The sequence below is a fragment of the Hyperolius riggenbachi genome, chromosome 8 (assembly GCF_040937935.1).
Source record: "Hyperolius riggenbachi isolate aHypRig1 chromosome 8, aHypRig1.pri, whole genome shotgun sequence".
In the NCBI taxonomy this organism is placed as follows: Eukaryota; Metazoa; Chordata; class Amphibia; order Anura; family Hyperoliidae; genus Hyperolius; species Hyperolius riggenbachi.
The window spans coordinates 241,162,684-241,187,196 of record NC_090653.1 but is presented as its reverse complement, the minus strand read 5'-3'; the positions used below and the strand labels follow the sequence as shown (position 1 = coordinate 241,187,196).

General features: G+C 44.7%; 1 protein-coding gene across 1 annotated transcript in view; it reads left to right on the top strand.

The window, feature by feature from the left end:
- Positions 1-24,513, top strand: part of CIZ1 (CDKN1A interacting zinc finger protein 1) — a 59,099-nt gene that overhangs the window by 9,304 nt on the left and 25,282 nt on the right. Inside the window, exons 2-6 of the mRNA XM_068249799.1 lie at positions 1,188-1,346; positions 1,428-1,555; positions 3,852-4,018; positions 15,018-15,123; positions 21,777-21,843. Of these exons, the coding sequence (XP_068105900.1) occupies positions 1,201-1,346; positions 1,428-1,555; positions 3,852-4,018; positions 15,018-15,123; positions 21,777-21,843 (614 nt within the window). The 5' untranslated portion in view covers positions 1,188-1,200. The remainder of the gene's footprint in view (positions 1-1,187; positions 1,347-1,427; positions 1,556-3,851; positions 4,019-15,017; positions 15,124-21,776; positions 21,844-24,513) is intronic.

Sequence of the window (24,513 nt, the reverse complement as noted above, 5' to 3'; positions counted from 1 at the left end):
TATATTGATGGCAGAAATCGACCAGTGTATGTGTACTTTAAGCTGGAACACTAGCAGCCAAAAAAGCAATAGGTTGCAAATTGTATTTGGTTGCAAATATAGCCTTCCTGGTCCTCCCTCCTTGTCCTTGTTCCACCGCTGTCCCTCTAGCGCAGTGATTCCATCTGCAGGTTGAATAAGACTTCTGCTGTCTTTAGGCAGCTTTTGAAAGTACTCGTGTGTCCCCCAAAGATAAGCTCATCTGTACTGTGCACCTACGAGTTCGAGCATGCGCAGTACAGATCTGCCCATCCAAGCCATCCAAGGATACCCGAAGGTGCATATTATGAATGGGATTCAGCAGGGGAAAGAGGGGACTGAAAGAGAAGCAGGAGGAAGGCTATGTGGGCCTTTTTTAGGCCAGCTTCACACTGCTAACCTGCGGTTGCTGTGCAACGCACCGCAAGCCAAAAAAAGTCTTTGAAGATTACTGCAGCAGTGCGCGGTAATCTCCATTCTGGCTGCAGGCCAAACAGGAAGTGAGGCTCTTTAGCGCTCACTTCCTGTGGCAGAAATTTGAATAATGCAGAGGTGTATTAAAAAAAATCTGCATGCGTGCAGCAACGTGAATGCAACCCCCCCCAACAAAAAAACTACGCTGCCGTAGACCTACATGACTTCTGGTTCACCGTGCGTCCCTGCGCAAGTTGCCCAACAACGTACTGTTGCTTTAGCGCTGAATCTGGCATTTCCAGCAGAACACATCGCACCACACTAGGTCTGAAATTCCCCATACAGTTTCACTGGCATATCATTGACCTGCTGCCTAATTGGCGAACGCCACACACCAGTGTGAAAGGGGCCTCAAGGTTGCTTTAAGCTAGTCGTACAGTTTCCTATTGTTGCAGGAAGCCTATGCACACGTGGAGAGAACATTCAATCCATTCAGGTGATGTCTCGGGTATGATTCATACCTGGATTCTAAGTGTTACCATCTATACACAAAGCATACACACATAGTGGAGATAGGAAGAGAATATTACCGATCTATTAAATACTTAAATGAAACATTAGTATTGCAGAAAAGAGCTACAGGGTGCAGCTGGCCATGAACGTTCAACTAATAGTTATTGCAGAAATTATGAATGTGAAATGCTTCAAATTTTACTCTTATAATCATTAAACTAATTAGTCTTTGTATTTTTCAGGCGTTTGTCCAACATGTTCAACCAGCAGCAGCAGTTCCACCAGCTGATCCAGCTCCAGCATCTTCTGCAGCAGCAGCAGCATCAGCACACGGTGCAGCCGGCAGCACATCACCCCTCCACACCGCAGCATGCTCTGCCTGCCCAGCATGCTGCCCCCAGGTGAGGTTATTCCACATCCCACAGCCCATTCCCTGCCTCTTATCCTCCTACTGACCTTCCTGGAACTTCTCCTCTGTACAGGGCCATTCCAAACCCAGTCCAGCACCAGCAGCCACAGCAGGTGTTGAATCTGCGTCCAGCGAGCTCAGCCAGGCTTCTCAATACACACCCGGCGATACAGCGAGCGCTGCTCATGCAGCAGATGCAAGGTGAGCCCTCTTGTGTTTCTGCTTTCCATCCCTTGGCATTGAATTAGGGTGGACCATGGTGGTATGAATCACATGCTACTTAAAGAGAGACTGAAGCCATTTTAAAAAATAGTTTTTACCTTTTTATTTAGCTTAAGGATGATGGTCACTGCTAAAACTCCGCGTTCCCGCGGCAGAATGAGGCTTTTATAACCCCCAAATCCCCGGGGCAAAAACAGGGGAGCGCTTCCTGATAGACGCAGAGCTTAGAGCTGTAGCTCTGCCTCTACTAGTGTCAATCCCCGATGATCGCCGCCTCTCTCCGCCCCTCTGTCTTCTTTCACTGAGAGGGGCGGGGAGAGGTAGAGATCCGTGGGCAGATTGATGCGAATGGAGGCAGAGCTACAGCGCTAAGCTCTGCCTCCCCGGGCAGCAAAATCCCCAACTTTGAAAGTCGTGGATTTTTGCCCTAGGATTTGGGGGTTATAAAACCCTCGTTCTGCCGCGGGACTGCAGCGTTTTAGCAGTAACAATTATCCTCAAGCTACAGTGGTTTGCAAAAGTATTTGTATTGACATTAGATTACACACAGGTGCACTGTATTTAATCATTAGCACTCATCAGGCAATGTCTATGGGCAACTGACTGCACTCAGACCAAAGGGGGCTGAATAATTACGCACTCCCCACTTTGCAGTTATTGATTTGTAATAATTGTTTGGAATCATGTATGATTTTCATTCCACTTCCCACGTGTACAACACTTTGTGTTGGTCTTTCATGTGGAATTCCAATAAAATTGATTCATGTTTGTGGCAGTAATATGGAATACTTTTGCAAACCACTGTAAATAAAAGGTAAAAATAGTTTTTAAACTGGCTTCAAAGTCTCTTTAAAGGGAATCTGAAGTGAAAATAAACTTATGATATAATGAATTTATATGTGTATATAAGAAATCGAACATTAGTAGCACAGATATGAATCTCATTTTTTTTCAGTACAGGAAGAGTTAGAGCTTGTTCACACTGAGCTTGCATGCACCATGTTTGCGATTCCTAAAATAGCAAATTGCTTACATGAGAACAGCTCCATTGAAATACATTGCTGTATCGCTTTTCCAGGCACGGCCTGACAGCTGTTTCGCAAGCAAACGCTTGCTTCCTCAGAGACCAGAGGAAGCAAGCGTTTGCATATGAAACAGCTGTCAGGGCGTGCCTTGTTTGTGATTTCTGTCTGGTGGGGCTGAAATAAATAGTGAACGTTTGCAACACAGCTGGTGCCCGGCTCTTTCTTCCTCTACTACACAAAACACATATAAGTTAACTTGGCTTCTAACTAACCGGGCCTTAGCCTATAGTGCACATATGTTAGCTCCTCAGAGGCACAGTTATGGCTAGTTCACACTGGCCGCTTTTTATAGTGATTTTGGCAGGGTTTCAGATCGCCGGCGATCAGGCAAATCGCTGGAAAATCGATACAGCAATGTATTTGCCATTGCTATGCACTTGAGTGAACCTAACTTGCCTAATCTCCATGCTCCCATCCAGTGACTGACTAAGCATTACCTTATGCTCATACTATGGTGTGTGATCTGGTTTTCTTGTGTTCCTGTATTGTCCTATTGCTGTATGTCACCCCTAAATATTGTCTGTAACCTAAATTAATGTTCAGCGCTGCGTAATATGTTGGCGCTTTATAAATACAATAAATAATAATATTTCAATTGATCTGTTCTCATTTAAGCAATTTGCTATTTTAGGAATCGCAAACGTGGTGCATGCAGCGTTTTTGAAGCGATATCGCTTCCATTATAAGTATATAATCGCTTCAAAATCGGTTTATTTTGTTTCTACTTTCCTTCTACATTATCTGTATGCTGTATATAGGCCTAAGTGCAACTAGCATAGATGTAACAAAAGAGAAAGCCTGGTCTAGTCGCCTAGGGATAGACCAAGTCTGCATGGAACGCATAAGATTCTACAGACAGTTTGCTTTGCCGAGGTGCCATGTAACGAAATTAGAAGATTGCTGATGAACACATCTGTATATTTGTTTTACAAATAAACTCCTGAACTTTTGACGACGTCTAAGTGAGTATGTAGGCATAGCGCCTCTTCTGCATCTAGGCTGACGTGTGACCAGCAGAACGGCGATAGTTGTTGCGAGTTGAACTTATGTGTTTGTCAGGTTATACATTGATGACATTGAGTCATGTCCTGAATGCATTGTAGAAATCACTTTATTTTCTCGTAGATGTCACCTAGTTAAAGAAAACATTTGAGTTCTCCAGTAATCTGGATTTGTCTTCTGTTATCTAGCAAGTAACCTCCGTGGTCTCAGCATGGTGGCCCCTCCAATGTCTCCTTTCTTTTCCACACCTGCAAGACACTCCATTCTGGGCATTCCTCCAATGGGAGTAGCTGTAAAGGGACCAAGTGTGGTATTCCCACCACTCCCATTCCAGCAGCGGCGGGTCTATCACAAGGTAAGTGAAGCAGAGTGTTTGCCCAGAGTGTATTGGGAGCACATCTCTGAACTAGAAGGCCGGCGATTCCCGCTAATCGCCAATAGTGCTAGTGCTATTCTAACCTTTGGCAGTGATTTCACTGCCGCGATTGGTGCAGATCACAGATGTTTTGCGATTAGCGCCAATCGCAAAATGCGTTACCTGCAGCATTTTTGCAGCGATTCTGGACTGCTACAGTGCTTAATGAAGCATTGATCGTGATCGCTCTGAATCGTGGAAGTGTACAGTGATTTTTACCATGCTATTTGCAGTATAATCACCCACGCAAAATGCTGCACTAAGTGCTAGCGTTTTGCGCTTTTTAAGTGTAAATGTGCCCTTAGGCTTATCCTGACCACTTCCCAAGAGTCCCAGTTGGATCCTTTAACTGACAGATGAGAAGTTCTGGGGGCTGCGCTTGTTCCTCTGACTTATTCCTGCCTGCACTGTCTGGGGTCTGCACTGTTACTCTGACTTCCTTGTGCCTGCACTGTCTGGGCGCTGCACTGTGACTATGACCTTTCTTGTGCCTGCACTGTCTGGGGGCTGCACTGGTACTCTGACTTCCCTGTTCCTGCACTGTCTGGGGGCTGCACTTTGACACTGACTTCCTTGTGCCTGCACTGTGACTGGGGTCTGCACTGTGACTCTCCTGTGACTCTGACTTCCTCGTGCCTGCACTGTCTGGGGGCTGCACTGTGTTTCTGACTTCCTCGTGCCTGCACTATCTGGGGGTTGCACTGTGACCTGGGACTACTTGGTGACAATGGCTTGCTTGTGTCTGGACTGTGTGGGAGCTGCACCATGACTCTAACTTGAAACCAGGGCTGTGGAGTCGGTACAAAAATCCACCGACTCCGACTCCTCAGTTTAGGATTCCACCGACTCCTCAACTCCGACTCCTCTAATTTGCATATTACAAACTTGTTGATTGAAAGTATGTAACATGAAATTTGTCTCTTAACTGCCAACGCTTAGGAATTTTAAGACAGCTGAAGTGAGAAGGATATTGAGATTGCCTTATTTATTCCTTTTAGTCATAGACTAAAACTAGTCCTTGGTAAGAGCACTTGTAAAAGGTACAGGCTGGAACAAAGAACATCTATCAAGCCCAAGGCAATGTGACTGTGGGTACATGTAAGAATGATGTGCAGGTACTCTGCAGGGGAATGAGGAGATTTTTCCTCTATTACACATTCTTCATGTACAATCTGAACCAGGTTTATGGGTGATGGACTACACCTCTGTGTTCAATGTGCACAACATTCTCAGTGGATTCCCTGCAGCTCTGTGGAGAGTGCATATGTAGAGTATAGTACTACTGTGTAACAAAGTACACCGGAGACAGATTAAAGTTTTACACATACCTGGGGCTTCCTCCAGCCCCCTTCAGGCTAATCAGTCCCTCGCTGTCCTCCTCCGCCACCTGGATCTTCTGCTATGGGTCCAGGTTCTTGAGCCAGTCTGGTGTAGTGCGCATGCACACACTCCGCCGCTGGGAGCGTACTACACCTGCGCAGCTCTATTGCGCAGGTGCAGAACGCTCCTGGCTGTGGAAGCGGCATGCGGCCGGACTGCGCTGACTGGCTGAATTACCAGGACTCGTAGCAGAAGATCCAGGCAGCGGCGGAGGACAGCGAGGGATTGATTGGACTGAAGGGGGCTGGAGGAAGCCCCAGGTATGTATAAAACTTTCTCTAGCCGTCATACGGGACACTGGAGATGTGGCTCCGCCCATCCAATTAGTGGAAACCACCTGAAAGAGTAAAAAGAGTATTAATAGCCCCCACCCTCCCCTGGCTCCTCAGTTTAATTTGGTTTCCGTCCCGGAAACACCGAAGAGGAGTAGCTCCCTTAATTTTTATTATTTTTTAGCTTCACTAGGTGGTGAGGCCAAGAGAAGACCGGGTGGCTTGGGTGATCGTTGTGAACGCTAAGTGGCGTCTCTTTATGCACCCGGTTTTCTGCCGAACGCGGTGTTCGGATGTCGATCCCTCTGCCCTCCGTATGCATTTGTGCGGGCAAGGATCGTGGGACTCTCCCCCAGCTGCTTGGCATGGCAGCACTGCGCATGCATGAAATCCCTGGGCCACAAGCGATGGTTGGGAAGCTGGCGCTGGTGGGGGAGTCTAATATAGGAGAACTAGGCAGCATAAGAAATGGAACTGCTCCTGTTGTTCTCCCCCATGCTGGAAAGATGGGATCACAGGCAAGAGGCTTCCCAGTCTGTCCAGCAGCAGAGGTAAGTGCATTAACCAGGCTGGAAAGATGGGATCACAGGCAAGAGGCTTCCCAGTCTGTTCCAGCAGCAGAGGTGAGTGCATTGACCATGCTGGAGAGATGGGATATCAGGCATGAGGCTTCCTAGTCTGTTCCAGCAGATGAGGTGTGTGCACTGATAGTGTTTTTTTGCAGGGATATACACTCATATTATGCAGTTTAGAGTGTGATTTCACGTGTTTTATCCTTTCCCGCTATCTATATCATAGCAAGCTGAAAGTAAAAGCGGGGGAAGTATAGGATAATGTGTGGAGAAGCCAAGAACTAAAAAGGTTGCTATTGCAACATTAAGCTTCCCCAGTATTATAACGAGATAATTTGTCAAGCCTGCACTAGATCTATGAGAGCTGTAGTGATTGACAATTTATACAAAGAGGTAATGGAGTCTTTCAGGGTAAGGAAAGCCCTGAGCAGTCTTAAGGAGTCATTTGTTTCCTATGCTAGATGCAGAAACTAACATTTTGCAGGGATGTGCACTCATATGTTTAAGATTAGAGAGTTTTTCCCTGTATCTATTTTTTTCTTTTCTCCTATCCTCTGTGTCCATGTGATCTAGCTGTGAATGTTAAGCAGCAGGTGGGGTGAAGGTGAATTGTTGCCATTGCAGCAATTGGCTTCCCCAATATTAGAACATGATGATTTGTCAAACCTGCACTGAAGCGATGGTGATTGACAATTAAGGGGTAATGGAAACTTTCAAGAAATGAATCTCTGGTTAGTTTTCAGGGAGTCTCTTGTTTCGAATTTGACTTCGAATCTGTTTCGATTACGACTTTCAGTCGGTTTCGATTATGACTTCGAGTCTTTCGATTATGACTTCGAGTCTTTCGATTATGACTTCGAGTCTGTTTCGATTTTGACTTCGAGTCTGTTGATTATGACTTTGAGTCTTTCGATTATGACTTTGGGTCTTTCGATTATGACTTCGAGTCTTTCGATTATGACTTCGAGTCTTTCGATTATGACTTCGAGTCTTTCGATTATGACTTCGAGTCTTTCGATTATGACTTCGAGTCTTTCGATTATGACTTCGAGTCTTTCGATTATGACTTCGAGTCTTTCGATTATGACTTCGAGTCTTTCGATTATGACTTCGAGTCTTTCGATTATGACTTCGAGTCTTTCGATTTTGACTTCGAGTCTTTCGATTTTGGCTGTTTCGATTTTGACTTTGTCTGTTTCGATTTTGACTTTGTCTGTTTCGATTTTGACTTTCAGTCTTTCGATTTTGACTTCGAGTCTGCTTCGATTTTGACTTCGAGTCTGCTTCGATTTTGACTTTCAGTCTTTCGATTTTGACTTCGAGTCTGTTTCGATTTTGACTTTCAGTCTTTCGATTTTGACTTTCAGTATTTCGATTTTGACTTCGAGTCTGCTTCGATTTTGACTTCGAGTCTGCTTCGATTTTGACTTCGAGTCTGCTTCGATTTTGACTTTCAGTCTTTCGATTTTGACTTTGTCTTTCGGTTTTGACTTCGAGTCTCTTTCGGTTTTGACTTTGAGTCTGTTTCAATTTTGACTTTCAGTCTTTCGATTTTGACTTCGAGTCTGTTTCGATTTTGACTTTGAGTCTGTTTCGATTTTGACTTTCAGTCTTTCGATTTTGACTTCGAGTCTGTTTCGATTTTGACTTTCAGTCTTTCGATTATGACTTTCAGTCTTTCGATTATGACTTTCAGTCTTTCGGTTATGACTTTCAGTCTTTCGGTTATGACTTTCAGTCTTTCGGTTATGACTTTCAGTCTTTCGGTTATGACTTCGAGTCTTTCGGTTATGACTTCGAGTCTTTCGGTTATGACTTCGAGTCTTTCGATTATGACTTTGAGTCTTTCGATTATGACTTTGAGTCTTTCGATTATGACTTTGAGTCTTTCGATTATGACTTTGAGTCTTTCGATTTTGACTTTCAGTCTTTCGATTTTGACTTTCAGTCTTTCGATTATGACTTTCAGTCTTTCGATTATGACTTTCAGTCTTTCGATTATGACTTTCAGTCTTTCGATTATGACTTTCAGTCTTTCGATTATGACTTTCAGTCTTTCGATTATGACTTTCAGTCTTTCGGTTATGACTTTGAGTCTTTCGGTTATGACTTTGAGTCTTTCGGTTATGACTTTGAGTCTTTCGGTTATGACTTTGAGTCTTTCGGTTATGACTTTGAGTCTTTCGATTATGACTTTCAGTCTTTCGATTTATGACTTTCAGTCTTTCGATTTATGACTTTCAGTCTTTCGATTATGACTTTCAGTCTTTCGATTATGACTTTCAGTCTTTCGATTATGACTTTCAGTCTTTCGATTATGACTTTCAGTCTTTCGATTATGACTTTCAGTCTTTCGATTATGACTTTCAGTCTTTCGATTATGACTTTCAGTCTTTCGATTATGACTTTCAGTCTTTCGATTATGACTTTCAGTCTTTCGATTATGACTTTCAGTCTTTCGATTATGACTTTCAGTCTTTCGATTATGACTTTCAGTCTTTCGATTATGACTTTCAGTCTTTCGATTATGACTTTCAGTCTTTCGATTATGACTTTCAGTCTTTCGATTATGACTTTCAGTCTTTCGATTATGACTTTCAGTCTTTCGATTATGACTTTCAGTCTTTCGATTATGACTTTCAGTCTTTCGATTATGACTTTCAGTCTTTCGATTATGACTTCGAGTCTGTTTCGATTTTGACTTTCAGTCTTTCGGTTATGACTTTCAGTCTTGCGATTATGACTTTCTTTCGGTTTTGACTTTGTCTGTTTTTGATTTTGACTTCGAGCCTCTTTCGAATTGGTCTGCAAACCTGTTTCGAATTGGTCTGATATACAGGCCGGCACTTTACCTATGCTGGCTGTGGAGATTGAAAATCTTGTATAGAGGATATAAGTGGATGCAGAGCAGAGGGTTTCGAGATGCTGGAATCTTAGAAATGTATGCAGTAAGATTATAATGGATATTGACAATCCTGCTCTGAGGGCCAGTGCGGTTGTGTGGCAGAATTGTTCTGCATGGGAATTTACTGCCCATACGGTTCTGTGGACCTATGCATAGTACGGTGTCGTTTTGGCAGAGTAGTGCTCCAGGGTTGTGGCCCTCCCTAGTTATGTCTTTTCAGACTACTTGTTTATCTCTCCAGTGTCCCGTATGACGGCTAGAGAATGTTACAGTTAGACTTACCGGTAACTGTATTTCTAGACGTCATACGGGACACCGACCCACCTCTATTCCTGTCGCACTCTCTTACGGCTATTGGATTGGGGGTTTATGGGTTACACTTCTTTTGAGGTGTCTTTTATTTCCTCTCCTCTTCTCTGTGTTTTAGTTGGAAGTTACTTTCATTACACTGAGGAGCCAGGGGAGGGTGGGGGCTATTAATACTCTTTTTACTCTTTCAGGTGGTTTCCACTAATTGGATGGGCGGAGCCACATCTCCAGTGTCCCGTATGATGTCTAGAAATACAGTTACCGGTAAGTCTAACTGTAACATTTCTTTTCATCCTTCTCAGGTACCATTTAATTCGTAGTCACCAAACCAAATTTTAACAACATATCAAATTTGATTTCATCAGCAAAGGGAGTGCATACATTTGCATAAATCAGAATCAACGCAGAATTCTTTCCATCTCATTGACCATCTCTATTAGTGACACGGCTACACATCAGGCTTTATACTTACAGCATAGATGTTATTTATTATATATGTTACGGCCAGAACCCGAAGTGTGGCCACTTCTAGTTCTGGCCGGCCACTTCGGGTTCTGGCCGGTCAATATGCGAACTGGCCGCTGCTCTGCGGCCAATGTTAGAAATGGAATTTTTCCCTGGGAAGATCAATGTGTTTTCTGGCCGTCTCTGGCCAAATGTAGCAAAAGTTAGTTTAGTTCATGAAATGAAGCCGGCGGCAAATCTCTCCTCCCCCTGCCTCTCTCTCTCTTTCCCCTATGGGCGCTGCGGCACGCGAGTCCCCCCAGAGTCGTTCGTGGCTGCAGGGAAGCAGATCGGGGAGGCTGCAGACATCGCTTCTGCCAGCACCCGCTCTGTAGGAACAGCAGGATTGCCTGCCGCGTCGAACGACTCTGGGGGACACATGTCTCCCACCCCCCCCCATCCGGCTGGTAGTATTGGGGAGGAGAGGAGGCAAGGGGAGGAGAGAGAACGCAAGACGCCGGCTTCATTTCATTAAATTACCTAACTTTTTGCAACATTTGGCCAGAGACGGCCAGAAAACACATTAATCTTCCCAGGGAAACATTCCATTTCTAACATTGGCCGCAGCGCAGCGGCCAGTTCGCACATTGGCCGGCCAGAACGCAAAGTGGCCACACTTCGGGTTCTGGCCGTAACATATATAAGAGATTCCTGTGTACACATCATATATACAGTCACAATGAGATGTGTATATCTGACTTTAAAAATACAGGGACTGCTTTATTGAAGCAGCACAAGTAACTAATTTTGATTGGTTTATTTCATTTTTGTGGACTAAGCACAGCTATTACTGTATTTATAAATTATTTATGATGACTATTATCTGAGAAATAGAACATTTTATCATATTTTCTATTTTAATTACAGTTTAAATTCATTTGGAGTCGGAGTCGGTGCATTTTTCCCGACTCCGACTCCAGGCACCCAAAATTGCTCCGACTCCGGCTCCGACTCTACAGCCCTGCTTGGAACCATTTAAAAAAATATAAATACAAATATGTTTATTATTCAATGCACAAGCGAATGAATCCTCCTATAGTGGAGCAGTGGCTGGATAGACTGCCTCTGACACAGGAGATCAGTGTTCAAATCTCTGCACTTTCTGTTCAGTAAGCCAGCACCTAATCAGTAAGGAGACCTTGGGCAAGATTCCTTAACACTGCTATCGCCTACAGAGTGCATCCTATAGGCTGCAGCTCTGGCACTTTCAGGCCGCCAGGAGATAAGCATGATATAAATGTTTTGTGTCTTGTCTATTTGAAAATACACTGTTGAAAACGTCCCCTCAAAAGCTGCCATGATAGTAATACATCCTAGTGTTGGTGTTCGGACATTGGGAGACCAGGATTATGCCGGACCCCGCAGTTCAGTACCTTAGCTAATGGAGAGGGTCAACGGTTCCAAGCCGGGAGGAGGAAGCATTGGAGTCACGTGTAGCGATATGTGGACCGCAACCCCGGGACCCTCTCTACTAGCTTTGAGGCTGAACTGCTGTATACGGCACAGATTTGAACTCCAACATTAGTAAAGCCATTACCTTCTGTGCAAACAAATGCACACCTGTGGCCTTCAGACTCGCCGAAATACTATCTAGGCACGCCATATATCTTGTTCTGAAATCTGTCATGCTGAGCATACTGCAGTGTATCAGTATGGACACTTCCACTATGACCCTCTGTAATCAACAAAATCTCTCTGGGGTATACTTGCCTCGGGAGGGGAAGCCTCTGGATCCTAACGAGTCTTCCCCTGTCCTCCTCCGTCCCGCCATTCAAGTGCCCGGGTCCTCCGAAGTGCTGCGTGGTAAATATGTACCTACTGCGATCCTGCACAGGCGCATTAGCCGCTCTTCATTCGAGTTAAGGCAGAAATACCCTAACCTGATGGATCCGCTCTACTGCGCAGGCACGAGTCCTTTTGCACCTGCCCAGCGGATACGATCAGACTCGGCTATTTGCACCCTGCCCAAACAAAGACAGACTACTGCGCCTGCGCTGGATCCCGGAGAGGTAAATAAATCAAGCCTGGTCAAGCTTGTCGGGGGAGCCAGCACTAGATTCCCTGAAGCTACAGGGGAGGGCTCATTGGGACCCTGAGGCTTCCCCCTCCCGAGGCAAGTATCCCCCAGAGGGGGTATTTTTCTTTCCAGAGTCTCTTTCAGCGCTTACATGCATATGGATCCGACACCAGGAAATAGCCTGTGGACATATGCACCACCTACATTGCCACCGTATGTGCAGAGGTCTTCCAGCGGGTCCGTAGACTGCATTTGTTCATTTGCTAGAAGCAAGCAAAGGAAGTAACTTTAAAGCTATTATGGCAGCATTTGGGAGGACCCTTTTAACATTGTTTTTTTCTGCTACAGTTGTAATAACACTTTAAAGGGGTTCTGTGGGGGGGTTGCGGAGGAGAAAAACAGACACTTACCTTGGGCTTCTATCAGCCCCGTGCAGCGGTAATGTCCCACGCCGTCCTCCTCCCATCTGCCGTTCTCCGCCGCCGGCCCCGGTCTAAGTGGCATGGAATCCAACTGCGGCTGCGCTAGAAAGGCCGCGCACTCGCTCGCTTCCGCCTGTGTCATCGGAAGCTTACTGCGCAAGCGCAGTACAAGAACCCGTTGTTCTGCGCCTGCGCAGTAAGCCTCAGATGACGCGAGCGGAGGCGCGGCAATGCGCATTATTCGTCTGTGTGACAGCCGAATAATAGCCCGGTGCCGGCTGCGGGGAACGGCGGATGGGAGCAGGACGGCGTGGGACATTACCGCTGCAGGGGGCTGATAAAAGCCCCAGGTAAGTGGCAGTTTTTCGCCTCAGAAACCCCCACAGAACCCCTTTAAGTAAAACACTGCAGTTCCTTCTGCTTGTTAGTTGATATTGGGCCTGATCAACTAAGGCATTCCCAAGCATCTCCAGTGGGGTTATTCCAAGCGATCCAGCAAACCAGTCGAGATCAAATTTCCACTCCACACAGTCTTCACAGACCACGCTCTAAGTGCCAGTGCCAAGATTCACACTGGACCACCAAGCCTTTGTAGCAAACAATGAAATGGAAGCAACACGCCACTGGCTACAAATATACAGTTTAGTAGCGGGATAGCTGCATGATACAGACTTGCTTACACACATATACATACACACACCATAATCCCCTCCCAATCAGGTACATCTACTATAAATGAGTGACAAAAAGGGCACGATTATAAGTGGCAGGACCAAGACTCGATCCCTTGGATGACAGTTTGGGGCCAAAGCTGTATAGACATGTCACCAACCTCTAGGCTAGCGACATGTTATTTTGCTATGGATGAGGCATGAGGTACAACATGTGGTACCTAAAGATCAGGATTGCTGGATCTTAAAGGGAACCTAAACTGAGAAGGATATGGATTTTTCCTTTTAAAATAATACCAGTTTCCTGAATCACCTGCTGATCCTGTGTCTCTAATACTTTTAGCCACAGCCCCTGAACAAGCATGCAGATCAGGTGCTCTGACTGAAGTCAGACTGGATTAGCTGCATGCTTGTTTCAGGATGGTGTAATGGTTAAGGGCTCTGCCTCTGACACAGGGGACCAGGGTTCGAATCTCAGCTCTGCCTGTTCAGTAAGCCAGCACTTATTCAGTAGGAGACCTTTGGCAAGTCTCCCTAACACTGCTACTGCCTATAGAGCGCGCCCTAGTGGCTGCTGCTCTGGTCTGGCACTTTGAGTCCGCCAGGAGAAAAGCGCGATATAAATGTTATTTGTCTTGTCTTGTCACTATTGCAGCCACAGAGATCAGCTGGACTGCCAGGCAACTGGTATTGTTTAATAGGAAACATCCATATCACTCTGTTAAGGTTCCCTTTAAGGCAAAATGAAGGGGGGGGGGGGATGGGGTGTCCTGTACACATGCTAGATTCTCGCCTGAGGCAATCTTTCTCGGCTACCCTGGACGAATGCAATCTAGTGTGGGTACTTAGTTTAAATCTGGCCAAGGCTGTGGAGTCGGAGCAAGTTTGGGTAACCGGAGTCAGTGATTTCATAAACTGAGGAGTCGGATGATTTTGTACAAAATCCACAGCCCTGGTAAGTATTAGACTAAGGAGTCGGAGTCAAGGAGCCGGAGCCAGTTTGGGTACTCGGAGTCGGTGGTTTCATAAATTGAGGAGTCGGAAGATTTTTGCACAGACTCCACAGCCCTGAATCTGTCCACAGTTAAAGTGTAAATCGAAGTGTTTTCCAGCATTGTTGTCTACCCTAAAGAAAGATGCAAAACATGGCATATATAGCACAGTTAAAATTTCTGACCAACGGGACTGGAATATTTGTTGATGGTCTGTTCTATTGGATTATAGTCAGCTTGAGGAGAGGTCTGGAAATTAGTGGTTGTGTGACAGCAGCTCCATGCAGCATCCGCAGCAAGAGACAATGTTTATTTTTAAGGAGATGAGCTCCGCCCAGGATTTTTATTATCGCAGGCATCTGCATGATACTGTAATGAATCAACTGCTAATTTCTTAAAGTGGACCTGAACTTAGAACTTCCTCTCAGCTCTAAAAGACAAGCAACACTATAATAACCTTTAAAGAAAAACATTTATTTGTTACAGCTTACAGAACTCCAGCAATAACTCTGCAGTGTGCAGACAAAGTGTTACCATCCGGGTGCTGATGTAGCTGAGAGATCAAATTACACTTGTGATTGCTTACTAATGTGGGGTAGTCAGACAAGTTCTTCTCTCTAAAAATCCACAGGGTGCATTTCTCTCAGTTTTCCTTGTGTCCTGTACAAGAGTTCAGGTCCACTTCCTGTTAACCCCACTGTGATTTGATATGACCCAGGCACAGGTTGTAATCTTTTACCACAGGATAGCTAACCGCTGTCAATTCATCTAGTCAATGTTTGCTGGATCACTTATGATATCTTTGTGGCAAATGTTTGGAAATCTCCTAAGATGACTTAGAAACCAGGCTCACAGTATTACAAACTTGTAATGCAGAATTGTAATCTGCACATAGGAACACTACAAGGGCCACGAAACAAAGAAAGACACCAACTCAGAGAAAGCAAATGCCGAAGTACCCCATACAGCATGCGAGGCTGATGACATCACTACTTCAGAAGGTGAGGAGCCAATAGTAGTTAAGAATATCCTGGGCATCTCACTTGAAATTGTTTTTTTCATTCTGTTCATGCTCCGCCACCCTCATCTTTGAGCACTTTCACTGCCTTGATATAAGCTTATTGCACACTGATCAGAGTCGGTGCAGAAACTTTAATTCACTTTCCAAGTCCTGGCTGCGCACCAGGCGCTCAGTACAGGCGACTGTGTTGCTGAGGAAAGAATTGAAGGGTCGCAGTATTACGTACAAACAGCACAGAATTTGTGGGCTGGCTTTGTAAGCAGGAAGGTAGTAGTTTTATCTTAGTGTAGTGAGCAAGGTATCAGTGGGTCTGTTTTAGACTGCGCTCCTTATTTGAGAAACTGGGGAAAAAAACTAAAGACTAAACCACGCAAGATGCTTACGGCAACCAGCGTGAAGGAAGCAGGAGGACGCCGGGGGGACCTCTGCAGGCTACTGGGGGACTGGAGGAAGCCCCAGGTAAGTCCAGATTTTTTTCTCACTGCCCGGGGTCCCTTTAAAATATCCGTTAAGTATATTTACTCGGTTTCCCCTTCTACTACATAGATTTGGTGAGATTGGGCAAAAAAAAAATTGGATCATTAGTGGCTACCATTATGCTGGGAATACACGGCTCAATTCTGAGCCATTAATGAAAATTAAAAGTCAAAATAACCATACACAGGTCATACTTACCTCCTGTGTAGTCTACTCGTCAATCTCTTTCTCCTCCCCTGCATCCCATTTGTCCACTGTGATCAATGGAATTCTCTGTCCTTCATTTTAAAAATGGCAATTACCCCATAACCGCTTTCTGGTCAGTACACTGTTAAACTAACCTCACCCACTTGAGCCATAGGGAAACATGGACATTACCTGGTAAATAAGTTGTCCTCTCAGCTATAACTGACAGCAACTGATATATAACTGACAGCAACTGATATATTTCAGTTCTGAGAAAATATTGTCAGAACTGGAAGGGATTATTGTCAGAAGAAAATGGTGAGCTTCTGAGAGGAACTGATGGCAAGGTAACTGTGTCATGTTCATTTGAAGTTACCTCGTGTGTTTATTTTAAATAATTTGACTCCGTTCAGGTTCCCTTTAAGATGGCTCGACAGATAATTTCCGACATGTCCGATCACCGTTCGATCGTTTTGCCGCTCGATTCACCATTGAAGTTAATTGAAAAACGAGCGGAAGATTAGAAAATCGAGCGGGCAAAACAATCGGGCGCAGAATTGAGTGCCAGAATCGACCCGTGTATTCCTAGCATTAGAAGTATAATAAAGTTAGTGGAACCAACATTAATAAATAAGCTCATGTTCTGACCCTGTAACTGAGCTCCTGTATGTACCTGATCCGAGCCGAGAGAGCCGCTACTGAGCTGGAGCCAGGGAAGGTAAATATTGCAGGTGCGCCACAGCCTGACAAATTGTCGGCTGTGGCTTTCGAGGGGCACAGCGAGACCACCATGGGTCGGAGGAGGACAGGGGAAGCCTCGTTAGGATCCAGAGGCATCCCCCTCCCGAGGTAAATGCTCCCCAGGGGCACTTTTTAAAGTTACAGAGTCTCTTTCAATGTAATGCTTGCTTAAAGGAAACCTGAAACTGTTAAAATGAAAAAGCTACGGTATATACGTACATCAGTAGGGGGAAGTCTGGATATTCCAGAGGCTTCTCTGATCCTCCACTGCCAGCCGGCACCCTCCTTACATTCGCAGCCATGCTCCCCTCTGTATTCAAGCAGTGGGTTTGCACTTGTGTGAGCCAAACGTAATGCATGCGCAGAGTGTCCATGTTCATAGGGTCCCAGCACGGGGAGGGGGGGGGGGCTTCGGAGCATAGGGAGACCGGGGAAGCCTCTGGACCATCATACCTCTACTGATGTAGGTATCTAACATAAAAAATATATATATATTAGCCATTAATTTGAATCTGTTGTCAGTAAAAATGAGTCTCAACGTCCATCAGTGATGCGGCAGTATTCGGCAGTTACTGCGCTTCAAGTTGCTTTGTTGGTGGTTAGTGGTGCCAAACAAGAACGTTTGTGGGAGAATCTACTTCCAAGAACCTCGGCATGGACAGTTTAAACAATAACTACCCAGAAATAGAGATAATAGTTGGGAATAGTAATAGATCTGATTATCTTGGCCCTCAGGGGGAAAAAAAACACTTCCTTTGAAGTGGAATTCCAGGAATTATCCCTAAAGGAAGCATCCGAGCAAAAATAAAAAAGAGATGTACTTTCCTGTGTCTTCCTCCAGCCCCTGGCAGCCAATATGTCCCTTGCCGCAGCTCTGAGGTCCTCTCCTTTGCAGATGCCGACCTTGCCAGATCAACATCTTCTGCGCCTGCATAGAACGCTCCCGGCCACAGCAGAGAGCTGCAAACCTGGCGTGGTAGGCATCTGCAATGGAGGGGACCCCGGAGCTGCGGCAAGGGACAGATTGGCTGCGGGGCTGGAGGAAGCCCCAGGAAAGTATATCTTTGTTTTTTATTTTTGCTTGGACCTTCCTGTACATCTTCCCCAGCCTTGTACGTTTATATGGATGTTATTACCTTAGTTTAACCACTTTACCCCCGCCCGTACGAATTTCTCCGTCCCTTTTTCCATCCTTTAACCCCCAGGGACGGAGAAATCCGTACTTTCCGCGTACCCGCCGCTGTCCGCGCTCCCGCTCGTAAACACGCCGCCGCCCGCTCGCCCGGAGATCAATGAACGGGAAAATCCATTCCCGTTCGTTGATCTAAGCCCCACAATGATCCGCTGCTCTCCTATGGGCAGCGCGATCATTGTGAGAAAAAACTCACGTGTCCAGCCTCCTTATACTTCCTCCAAGCTTCCGGAAGGACGCTTGGAGGTCGCATTAAAACAAAAAGTTACTGTGGCCATCTTGTGGCTAAATAGTAAACTACACCCTACACATTTTTCACCTACAAATGATTTTTACACAAAAAATTAACTCATTACCTCCCACACTCCCCATTTTTTTGTAATTAAAAAAAAATTCAAAAATTTACAATTAAAAAAAATACATAAATAGTTACCTTAGGGACTGACCTTTTAAATATTTATGTCAAGAGGGTATAACACTGTTACTTTAAAAACTATGGGCTTGTAATTAGGGATGGACGCAAAACTGAAAAAAATGCACCTTTATTTCCAAATAAAATATTGGCGCCAAACAATGTGATAGGGACATAATTTAAATGGTTTTATAACCGGGACAAAAGGGCAAATTTCATGGGTTTTAATTACAGTAGCATGCATTATTTAAAAACTATAATGGCCGAAAACTGAAAAATAATTATTTTTTCCCCCACATTTTTCCTATTTTCCCATTAAAACACATTTAGAAAAAAATAATTCTTGGCATAATGTCCCACCTAAAGAAAGCCTAATTGGTGGCGGAAAAAACAAGATATAGTTCATTTCATTGTGATAAGTAATGATAAAGTTATAGACGAATGAATGGAAGGAGCGCTGAAAGGTGAAAATTGCTCTGGTGCTCAGGGGGTAAAACCACTCAGTGGTGAAGTGGTTAAACATTTTCAAAAGTACCATATTTTTATGTTTAAGAGGAACTGTAAGGAAAAAAAAAACCTCTGGGGGATTTTTACCTCGGAAGGGTGAAGCATCTGGATCCTAATGAGGCTTCCCCGTCTCGGTTCCAGCGATGGCTCCCCCGAAACCATAGTTGGCTGTGGCGCAGGCACAGTAGCGCTCGCAATATTTGCCTTCCCCGGCTCCAGCGCAGGTTCAGTAGCGGCTTTCTTATCGGCCCCAGACATAAATAGCCAAGCCCAATCGGGTCCGCTCTACTACACAGTTGCGAGTCGCCTGCGCAGTAGAGCGGACCTGATCGGGCTTGGATATTCCCGCCTGAGCCAGATCAGTAAAGCTGCTTGCTACTGCACCTGTGCAGGAATGCGGTAGGTAAATATTTACCTCTCTGGTGTTCGGGGGCTGCCAGCGCTTAAACCGAGGGACAGAGGACAAGTGGGGAAGCCTCAATAGGATCCAGAGGCTTCCTCCTCCTGAGGTAAGTACCCCCTAGGGGATGTTTTTTCATTTTTACAGATCTGAGAACTGAGTATATTTAAGCTCCCTCCTACTGAGGTAAGACTGTTTCATTAAGCTTTAAATCAGCCTTTTATATATATCGGTGTGCATACTCCCGCCATGTTTAGCGGTAGTAGGGAGCTGACAATTCCTGGAGATCTGCCATTATGTAGTCTGTAAGAAAACATTAGATTCTTTTCTATTCTCATTGTAATATAATGCTGTTTTCCCGGGACTCCATTCACTGCTTTCCTAACTGTTGTGTCCACATCAGCAATGCAAAATGGAGAACATACAGTGTGTTTGCATGAAAAGTCAAGTTGTATTAACCCATTTCAGCCTCCGTACATATTTTTATTTCACCATTGTTAAAGGAAAAGTAACACCCGGGGAACAAAAAGGAAAACTGGTCATTTTATTCTCAATCACAGCTTAAAGCAGATCCGAGATGAAAAACTAACTATAACAAGTAACTTTTCTATATATCTTATCTAAAGTTTAGATAGTTTACACAGCATATCTAGCTGCAAACCGCTTCAACAGTTTCATGTTTATTTATTCCTGTGATACAATAACAGCGGCCATGTTGTTTGTAAACAGCATGCTTATCTGCATCTTCAGCACTTAGCCTGTGAAAAAAAAAACAATTCTCCTTACTCCCTTCTGCCTCTGAAATCTCTGGCTAGTAATACCTTGCCCTCCTACTGCCAGACTGAGCTCCCATGAGCCCTTGCTACTGTCTGAAAATGCCAAGGCTCTCTGAAAATCTGTGGGCGAGGCTTGTTTCGTTTATAGGGAATTAGAGTATTAAAAGAAAAACAAAAAAAGTATTTGGCTTGAGGAATGCCCCATAAACAATAGGAAAGGAACACAATTATGCAATGAGTAAAAGTTCATCTTGGATCCACTTTAAATAGGAAAAAGCCTGTAAATATTGGTTCTTGTTTTTGTGATGTTGATCAGGTGGCCGTGGGGCCACTGAATCAAAGGGTCCTGGAAAAAGGCGTTTAGGTAATCTCCTAATAAGATGAAGGCTTTGAATCCCATAGAGCACAGGTGTGGAACTCCACCCCTCGAGGGCCATATCCATGCCGTTGTTTAGGATCGACTGAGAAATGTAGAAATGTGTTCTACTCGATGATCCACACCTTTCCTAATTCAGTCCCGTTAATTAGATTGAGCTGTGCCAAAAAAATGTGTGAGGACCTTGGCCCTTGAGGACTGGAGTTTGAGGGTTGCTTTAAGCCTTGTACACGCTAGATAATTCTTGACCGTTCGGGGCCACCTCTGCTGAGAATCTAGTGCATGTACAGTGGCCCCTGATCCATGCTGATGCACCAGTGAGAGAACCAGCCTACTGGATTAGCTTGCCTAAACGCCAACCATTGCTCTCCTCCTTACCTCTCTGGCTCTATGGTGTGCCGTGCTGTTAGCCCTCCTCCCCCCTCCATAGCAGCATAATGTGTCGCTACCCTGCAGGCTAGTTAAAAATCTGTACTGAACTCTACCCCAAACTATAATTCGAGGGATTGAGTTTGGATCCTTGCGGGTGATGGTAGCTTTGCATGTTTACGAACTAAAAGTCTCATTTATCTGCTTAAAGGACTTGTGTAAACAAAAGCAAATGCTAACCCGAATAAAAGCGGATAGAGCCCTCTGACCCACTCTTTCAGGAGGTGTGCAATTTGTATTTTTGTGTCAGAGAACAGCATTGGAGAAGTTGGTTGCACTTTTCAGATAATTCCATGTGATTATAGCCTATCCAATTTTAAGCCCGGCTGTATTATATAGCCTCACTTCTGTCATTGAAAATACGCTTTAAGATGCTGGATTTAAAGGAATACTATCGATACCCAAGTGTTCTAAAATGACAGTGTGCAAATAATGTCTAAGTAGCTGTGTAAACATTTTCCTACTTTTCATATTAAATATCAGAGGCAAAAGCTGTAATTTATTGAGTAGGATTTAGCTATATTGAGACAAATCAATTGCAGAAGGGGTGTCTGATTCAATGCACAGCCAGAGTTGCATATTAGACTACAGAAAGCAAATATCAAACATATCAAACTCTGAAAGCAAAAACAGTATGAAAAAGCTGTGACAATTAGTTACATTTCCTCTGCTCTCTTCAGACAGGTCAGTCAGAAACACAGGACACAGGAGCTGCAGCTGTTGGGAGCTCTCTTCTCTGTCACACACAGAGCTACACATAGAGTTAACTGATCAAGTGTGAGGGGAATTTCCCCTCTCCTAATGGCTCAGTCAGCTGTCAGTTTTGGCGTCAGTAAAGTTTGAATGTATTTTGATAACAGTAAACAAAGAAGTTGCTACTAAATGCTATACACCAGTACTTAGCAGCACTTCCCAAACAATTCCTGTGTCAATTGAAAAAAATATGTGAATCGATTAGTATTCCTTTAAAGAAGTTCTAGCCAACTAAAGAGCCAAGATTTTCTTTTTGGTTGTTACTGATCTTTTAAGATGGAAAACCATGATCATTTGCATTATTTCCCCACTGTTTCTTCTGGTGGCTAATTTTCTCCTTCCGGCTCTTGTACCCTGTCGGCTTTCACAAACTTGTCATTGCAGACACGGACAATCTAACTGAATGCAGTATTACCGACCCCCTTGAACCTTCAGCCAAGAGAGCAAGGAGGTAACTGTAAACCAGCTGACCAAGCTGAACTAACACCCTCCTCCTTTGTCTCATGTTCCCATTGTCTGCTGTCTGTAGCTTCTGGTTGTTGTCTGCATACCCCACCTTTTCACCTGTTCTTTCTGTTCCTGTTTATTTTTGTTCCTTCCGTCATTTCTGTGTGTTGTTGTTGATGATGCCTGCCCTGTATGTTTTATTGAAAAAAACAGCATAACCTACACTGATTTCATAACCTTTTAACCAAATATCTCATGTGTTTCTAATGCTCAGTGTTGTCAAAAATATGTTTTGCTATGGAAAAAATTGTGAAATGTAAAGTACCTCTTTGGATTTACCCAAGAAAAGATTATTCTCACCTCTCCTTTAAAGGGAACCTGGAATGAGAGATATGTAGGCTGACATTTTTTGGACTATAAGACTCACTTTTTCTCCTCCAAAAGTGGGGGAAAAAAGTCACTGTGTCTTATAGTCCAAATGCTGGGAGTTCCTGACTTGTGAACGTCTGCCAATGTGAACCTCCAACCCGCCGCAATGTCAGGGACTCCCTATACTGTGCCCATGCATAGGAAGAGAAGGGGACAAACGGGGGACACAAAGGGGCACAGAGGGGGACACAAGGACAGAGGTGGACACATGGGGGACACAGGAGGACAGACGGGGGACAGAGGAAACGAGGGAAAGGGGGCATGAGGTACAAAGTAGCATAATCCACAAGGTGCCCCTTCACCATGGATGCACCATGTTTAGTATATATTTTTTCCCCTGGTTTTTGTCCTCTAAACATAGGTGCGTTTTATGGTTAGGAGTGTCTTATAGTCCGAAAAACACAGTATTTATTTTATTTTATTTTTCAACCATGCACTTTGCTTGTCTGTTAGGACCACTATAGCGAAAAAAGTAAACAGTTAAAATCTGACAGAACTGGCCGGTTTTGTACAAGCCAATTTCCTCATGGGGGATTCTTATGGTTCTCTTTGTTTTCAAAAGCTTTTCTGGAACTGCCGTTATGGAGACTGGCTAGTATCTTATAATTTTTGCAGTTAGACTTGGCAACTGCTGTTCAGGAAATGCTTCTGTTCAAAATTCTATGTTCATGATTATCCGTTTTAACAAGAACCAGTCAGGATAAGGTCTTTCTCTAGTTCTTCTGTCCTAGAATAAGCTTTATTATTTGTCTCATCTGAGAGGGGTGGTTCTTCACTGACAGTCACTTGTGACACACACACTAGGGCTGCACAATAAATTGTTTAAAGAGACACTGAAGCGAGAATAAATCTCGCTTCAGTGCTTATATTCAGCAGGGGCACGTGTGCCCCTGCTAAAACGCTGCTATCCCGCGGCTAAACGGGGGTCCCTTACCTCCCAAATCCCCTCCGTGCAGCGGGGGATCTCTTCCGCATTGAGACAGGGCTAATGGCCGCAGCCCTGCCTCACGCGTGTCTGTCAGCGCGTATCTCCGCCTCTCCCCCGCCCCTCTCAGTCTTCCCTTGCTGGGAGAGGCGGCGATGCGCCACTGATAGACGCGCTGTGAGGCAGGGCTGCAGCCGTTAGCCCTGCCTCAACAGCAGCAAAATCTATGACCAAGTTGGTCGTAGATTTTGCAGGGGTGGATTTGGGGGGAAAGGTACCCCCGTTTAGCCACGGGATAGTGGCGTTTTAGCAGGGGCACACATGCCCTTGCTGAATATAAGCACTGAAGCGAGATTTATTCTCGCTTCAGTGTCTCTTTAAAAATCAAAATCGCGATGTGGAGCATAACTATTACGCAATTGCGAGAGCGGCGGTGTTTTTTTTACGCAACCAGCCGCTTTTCATGTGTATAATTATAGTGCAACTCACCTTCCGGGATCCCCCGCAGCCTTTTTTCTACTTCCTCTCCCAGGCCTCAGTCGCGTTGGTAACAGCGCCCCCTGTGCAGATATAACCGCATATCCTCACAGGGGGCGCTGGTACCAATGCGATGGATGGCTGGGAGAGGAAAAACACCTACACTGGAGGCACCTACCTAGCTAACCTATAATGGGGGCAACTATACTGGTTGCCTGTTACTGGAGGCACCTACCAGGCTAACCTATACTGGTGGCAACTATACTGGATGCACTTACCTGGCTAACCTATACTGGGGCAACTTTACTGGTTACCGGTTACTGGATGCACCTACCAGGCTAACCTATGCTGGGGGCAACTATACTGGAGTTATTGTAAATTTAGTGCTACAGCTTGTTGTGAATAACATTTGAAATTGCCATTTTTGAGAGAACTATCGCAATTTCAATTTTTTTCCTAAAATCGTGCAGCCCTAACTAAAGGTGCCCATACACTCGTCAGATTAGCAGCAGATAGATCATCAGATGGATTTCTTATCTATCTGATGTGTTTTTAGAACATTTTTTACTAAGATAGATTTCTAATAGATTTCAGTTTGAAATTTATTGAAATTCGATCTGATGGCATTTTTTTGCCATTCAGATTTCCATTAGGGACAATGCAAAATGATAAGCAATCTCATCAGATCGACCTAGATTTTCCACCCTGCCAGTTCGATGGAAATCCATCGAAATCGGCCGTCGATCGGTCGATTGGCCAACCGATTTGCAATCGAAGTGGGAGTGTCTTTAAATGCAGATGGGAAAGCTTTGAGATATCCTTCCTGGAGTTCTGATAGCACCT